Raw genomic sequence first — 6,753 nt, 5'->3', positions numbered from 1 at the left:
GTGGCCATACCATGCCATTACACCACTAAGTGAAAAACAAAAAACGCTCCGGAATCCCGATCGAAATCCATCCATTACTTTTTGAGTTATCTTGCTAACAAACAGACAGACAGACAGACCCTGATGAAAACATAACCTCCTTGGTGGAGGTAATAAGACTCTCTATTTCAAACACACTCACACACACACTCTCTGTCTGTGTGTGTTGCAGAAGATCTCTTGGGAGGAGAAGAGGAGTGTGTGTTTGAGAGAAGACAATGGCGAGACGAACCCCCACACACACTCTTACACGCCCTGGCCAACGCACCACTCACGCACACAGGTAACACACACACACACACACACACTCTTACACGCCCTGGCCAACACACCACTCACACACACAGGTAACACACACTCTTCAGTCAGGGTAGGCTAAGTAAACAATACGTTTGCAAAGTTAACTTTCGCAAGGCTGGCAGCTAGCATTGTCATCAAGAGGTGTGCTAACTCGTACCTCTGGATTGCTTTGCATTGAGGATACTTCAGACCTCACAAACTCCTATGGTAGGCAACGGAACTCCTCACTGCAGAAATAGTAGATTAGTCTAAAAAATGTGTAAATAGTAGATTAGGCTAAATGTCAAATGTGTAAATAGCAGATTAGGCTAAATGTGTAAATAGTAGATTAGTATAAATGTGTAAATTGTAGATTAGGCTAAATGTGTAAATAGTAGATTAGGCTAAATGTCAAATGTGTAAATAGTAGTTTAGGCTAAATGTGTAAATAGTAGATTAGTATAAATGTGTAAATTGTAGATTAGGCTAAATGTGTAAATAGTAGATTAGGCTAAATGTCAAATGTGTAAATAGTAGTTTAGGCTAAATGTGTAAATAGTAGATTAGTATAAATGTGTAAATTGTAGATTAGGCTAAATGTGTAAATAGTAGATTAGGCTAAATGTCAAATGTGTAAATAGTAGTTTAGGCTAAATGTGTAAATAGTAGATTAGTATAAATGTGTAAATTGTAGATTAGGCTAAATGTCAAATGTGTAAATAGTAGTTTAGGCTAAATGTGTAAATAGTAGATTAGGCTAAATGTGTAAATAGTAGATTAGTATAAATGTGTAAATTGTAGATTAGGCTAAATGTGTAAATAGTAGATTAGGCTAAATGTCAAATGTGTAAATAGCGGTTTAGGCTAAATGTGTAAATAGCGGTTTAGGCTAAATGTGTAAATAGCGGTTTAGGCTAAATGTGTAAATAGTAGATTAGGCTAAATGTGTAAATAGCGGTTTAGGCTAAATGTGTAAATAGCGGTTTAGGCTAAATGTGTAAATAGCGGTTTAGGCTAAATGTGTAAATAGCGGTTTAGGCTAAATGTTTCTCTTTCTCGTCTCATCTGCCTCCTGCAGTCACTGTAGTCAGAACTGCACTGGGTCAAAGGTCAAAGTCGCTACACAATGTGATCAATCAGCATATTTAATGTGCTGTTCTTCCTGTAATTAATTACTCGAAATGAACACACTATTCAATGTGCTGTTCTTCCTGTAGTTAATTTATCAAAATGAACACATTATTTTGACAACCCTAATAAATACACTTTCTCCCTCCATCTCTCTCTCACTCCATCTGTCTCTGTCAGCAGAGAGAGAGGAAGAGAGGGGAGGTGAGGAAGATGATGGTGGTGGGGATGAAGAGGACTCTGACCTGGATGAAGAACATTTGGATCCTACATCTGAGGATGACAACGACACGTGAGTCTAAAGACACACACACACATATGCATATATACATACACACACACACACACATACAGATATGCGTATACACCCCTCACACACACACTCACTCACTCACTCACACATACCTCCACACAAACATACATGTGCACACAACAACATGCTCACTAAGCTTTGTCTCTTGTGTGTGTTTTGCTGTCCTCTGTGTGTGTGTGTGTGTGTGTGTGTGTGTGTGTGTGTGTGTGTGTGTGTGTGTGTGTGTGTGTGTGTGTGTGTGTGTGTGTACGTGCGTGTGTGCGTGTGTGTGTGTGCGCATGTGTGTGTTCTCCCGTCAGTAACTTCGAGGAGTCTGAGGACGAGCTGCATATGGAGGTGGCTGAGTCCATGATGAACCTCTTCACCCCTGAAGATGGACAGAGCGATGGAGAAGGAGGGAGAGAGGGAGAGGAGGATGGAGAACGGAGAGAGAGAAGAGAGGGAGAGGAGGATGGAGAACAGAGAGAGAGGAGAGAGGGAGGGAGAGAGGGAGAGGAGGATGGAGAACGGAGAGAGAGAAGAGAGGGAGAGGAGGATGAACAGAGAGCTGCAGGACAGAAGAGTGGAGAGGAGGATAGAGAGAAAGAGAGGAGAGAGGGAGAGGAGGATGAACAGAAGAGTGGAGAGGAGGACTAACCAGACACCCCCACTAGAGGGGCCCGACTTCCAGCAATGGTCCCCAGGAGCAGAGGCCCCTACTGGGCGGCAGCAGGCAGGCGAGCCCCAGGCTCTAGGAGAGCCCCAGGCTCTAGGCCTCTGCAGTTAGCTGCTGTGCTCACTATGGCTGGATGCCTTCGGTGCATTGTGGGTGAATTTCATCCCTCCATTTGTCCTCCCTCCCTTCCTCCTCTTAACCCTCCCGTTTAATTCATCCCTCCATCTGTCCTCCCTCCCTTCCTCCTCTTAACCCTCCCGTTTAATTCATCCCTCCATCTGTCCTCCCTCCCTTCCTTCTCTTAACTCCCATTTCATTCTGTGAAGGAAACAAGGAGGGAAAGTGGGATGAAAGCCTTTTTTCCTCTCTTCTTCTTCTCCTCTCTGGTCTCTCCTCTTCTCCTCTCTCGTCTCTTCTCTCCTCCTCTCTCGTCTCTTCTCTCTGCTCCTGTCTGATCTATCCTCTCCTCTCTTCTCCTTGTTCCTCACCTCCTCTGGTAGCAATAAGACAAATGAAACGTCCTTGATGACGTTTTGTCTTTTGTGATTAAGGATCTTCATTAAACTAATCCACTATAAAGGCTTCATGGTTTTGTCCTTTATTTTTTTGCTTGCTTTTTATGTGCTCTCTGACAAAGTTAAAAAAGTGATCGTAAACATGAGTGTCTCCATGGCAAACTTAAATACTACATTTATCAAGAAACATCAGTTGTCTATAGGAGCCAATTACGTATTTAGTAAACGTATCAATCCAAGCAAACAGGTTCCCAGAAAGCTGGACAACTGCTACAGTATAATCACCCCAGTTTATAAATCAGGAGAAAAAGAGATAACCAGTCTATTTGCCATCCTCCCGGTAGTCTCAAAGATTCTAGAGAAGATCGTAGCTGAGCAATGAATGGAGCACTTAAGAGTCTAATCGACTGCTTTATCTGCAGCAGTTAGGATTCAGACAGAAATACTCCACAGAATCAGCCAATTGTTATCTGCATGAGAAGATCAAAACTTCTCTAGATAAAGGACATGTTGTAGGGGCAGTGTTTTTGGATTTAAAAAAAGGCCTTTGATACTGTTAACCAGTAGCCTAGAAATCTAGACGCCTCTAGCGGCAGCAAATGTAATTTGGCTGGCGGGGCAGTCTAGGCACGATCCATAGAGCCAGGGAGCTGAGAACCCGAAGCACCAGCGATCCAATCACAGCGTGTATAGAGTCGGTGGGTGGGCTTAACATAATGGTGACTGACATGCGACCAGAAGTTGCGAAGGTAACGCATCCTGTTATTTGAAAACAAGAAGATGATTCGTTTAGCGTTATCCTATTGTGGAGAGGGAATTTGAAAGACAACTGTTTATCCCACCCCTCTGATTGAGCCCTGTCTACGGTGAGTGTCTTGATGTGGGTCTGGCTCGTCAGGCTAGTTAACCAGTGTATCGCTCAGTAAATTAAAGCAATTCATTGCATGAGAAAACCAGGCAGAGGTCGGAAGATGGGGGTCTGCCAAATCGGCTCATACTTTGAATGTGTGATAAGCATGTGGAACTACAGCCATATAATTTAAACCCTCCAGCTGTTTTTTGTTATGGAGTTCTGGGACCCCTCTCAGAGACCCTCAAAAATCCAACAATTCATGTCTGAAAATGACTGAAATTGCAATGGCTACCCTGATTATCCTGATAAAGATATGAACATAAGCTTTATATTTCCACAGAGCCTAGGTTCCCTATTTTATAGACCAAAAGGTGCATCTGAACCACTGAAAGCAGAATTTTCATCCCTCTAAATTCCAGTCATTTCAAGAGGCATTATCTCATATTCACGGTGGCTTTGGTGGATGGTTTTACTGTTGCTGAAGAGAGGAACATCTACTGATTCAAAAACAATTGTTGTCATAATGTGCGCCGCGCCAGGAGGGTCTTTAGGGGGATTTTGGACTATAATAAACCAGGTAATAACTTTGGACTATAATAAACCAGGTAATAACTTCTCACTACAGGGTAAGTTATGGCCATTTGTTGTGTTGCTCTGTGTAAATTGTCCACAAAAATGCTACAATTGATTGGAAATGTTGATTTGGGCTCCGCATGGGGGATATGAGGATACTTGAGAAGGAATCAAGCTGATTTTTATTGTTGCTCTCTAATATGTCATTTTAGGTACCCACTGATCATGCAGATCTGCATCTCTCTTTCAAGTCGCGTTCTATGGAGTGTTCTATGAGGACGAGACTAGAGTGCTGCCTAAGGAACGTTAGAAGTTTGGAACGACTTGGGCCGCGTTGAACACTCACCTAGTTGTATTGTTCTATGTTTAATCACATCAAATGAGCAAGTATTTCATCCTGATGGCAGAAACATTTGTTTTCGTTGCTACAGCAACCTGTCAGATCTGTTACTAATGTGACCCAGTCTGAACAGAGCCATATCCGATTTGGACACTTGCTAAAGGCAGTGTGAACAGCCAGCCCTAAAAATCAGATATGAGAAGGAATCAGATTTGAATCAGATTCGTCTGCAGTCTGAACACAGCCTTAGAACCACGCAACTTTTATTGACCTACAGTAGTCTAAAGAGGAGGGAGAAGGATATTGTTAAAGGATATTCTTTTGACAAACATCTCAACAATTACACACTCAACTATGACTCACATTATGATATGATAATGTGAGTCATAAATATGATGATGCATAGTAACAAGTAACACAGTAACAGCACACAATTATGTTGTTGCAGGCCAGGCATTACTGCCAAATGAATGTTACGGTGCCAGTGCTGCAGAGGTTCTTTGGAGGAGAGGACACCCGCCCAGATTTCCGGCTGAGCAGAGAGGCTATCCGAGTCAGGGGGTCAGGATTTGGCTGGTTAGCTTCGCCGATTAGCAGCGCACTTCCTCGTCGCCATTTTCCAGAAATACATCATGTCCGGTGCCGTTTTCCCTGCGTTTTCCTCATGCTGATTGGTGGCCGTTCCACTCTCAGCTCCAGCACGAGCTTAGTGTGGGCACGAGCTCTCCTTCTGTACCTTACGTCAATCGGTAACCTGGCACTTAATTGGCTAAGTAAAACGGCACCGGAAACAAGACCCTTGAAACGCCATGTTGAAGCCTGAAAAAATCGTTCAATTTTGGCACTTTTCACTAGCCTAGCATTCCCATTGAAATGAATGGGGGCGGGACTTGTTCACTTTCTCCAGTTCTTATAATACCTCCATGATCCGAGTACTCCTGGGGGCCCTCCAAACAGAGAGGCAGCACGGCTGGGGACCAACCATGGAGACCCTGGGCTTTCTGTTTTGGACAGCTACGGGCGCGGCATACCGGGTGCTCTCCAGGGTATATAATATACCAATTAATATACCAATTGCATGATCCACAACATTGCGGAGGAAGTGGTAGCTGTCCACCACCAGTTTATTCACCTCCCACAAAACCAGGAGGAGCTGCAGGCAGTTCCTCTCTGAACAGACTTGTCCTCCCTCTGTAGGCTGGGATCTTGTTATCTGTCCTGTCCATGTGTCTTTCGTAATGATGCACTATGTCACCCTCAATCATCCACACCACATCCATGTCCACTGCGCTGGTGTTGGGCCTGAGGAAACAGGGCAGGACCAGGTCTTCACCGGCCACACCAACTACAGGACCATCTGGACCCACCACCTCCACACCTACAGGACAGAAGCAACACATCAGGACGACTCTTGATGAGCATATGGACCTTGCGTTGTGCACTGGTGCAGTCGTGTTGTCTGTATGCGTTGTGCACTGGTGCAGTCGTGTTGTCTGTATGCGTTGTGCACTGGTGCAGTCGTGTTGTCTGTATGCGTTGTGCACTGGTGCAGTCGTGTTGTCTGTATGCGTTGTGCACTGGTGCAGTCGTGTTGTCTGTATGCGTTGTGCACTGGTGCAGTGGTCATGTTGGAGTAGGAGCTGCTTGTGGACTGCAGCTCAAGGAGAACCAACAAGTTAGACGAAGAGGGCATGGAGGTAGCGGTGTGTCGCCATGGTTTCCTCCTTAAAGCATTGAATATATCCAGAGGTGAGATAATGTGATTTTGAGGTTGACAACTTGTCTTGTGGTGCACCTTTCACCTGCCCCGCTTGCACCCCAGACATGCTGGCTATTTCATTGGACGGCAATAGGAAGCTGTATCGGCTCCTCCGAAATGGAAGGTGATATTTTTTCTTCCAGTTTAGATTGATCTGGATTTTTCTTACAGTATATTCTATATTCAGTATGGATAAATGTTCTGTTCTGTTATGGTTTTTCCTCAGCTCTGACTCTTCATTTTTTAAAGGGGAATTAATTGCGGAAGACACATCTGTTTCCAGATTTGTTGATGTCTTG

General features: G+C 44.1%; 1 protein-coding gene across 1 annotated transcript in view; it reads right to left on the bottom strand.

Moving 5' to 3' along the window:
- Positions 1-6,521, bottom strand: part of LOC134079095 (glucose-6-phosphate exchanger SLC37A1-like) — a 20,206-nt gene extending 13,685 nt beyond the window's left edge. The window contains exons 1-2 of the mRNA XM_062535264.1: positions 6,491-6,521; positions 5,951-6,073 (exon numbers count right to left, since the gene is read on the bottom strand). Coding sequence (XP_062391248.1) covers positions 5,951-6,073; positions 6,491-6,521 — 154 coding nt within the window. The remainder of the gene's footprint in view (positions 1-5,950; positions 6,074-6,490) is intronic.
- Between the last annotated feature and the right edge of the window lie 232 nt (positions 6,522-6,753).

This window comes from Sardina pilchardus, chromosome 4 (assembly GCF_963854185.1).
Source record: "Sardina pilchardus chromosome 4, fSarPil1.1, whole genome shotgun sequence".
Lineage (NCBI taxonomy): Eukaryota > Metazoa > Chordata > Actinopteri > Clupeiformes > Clupeidae > Sardina > Sardina pilchardus.
This window is presented reverse-complemented; position numbering and strand designations above follow the sequence as displayed.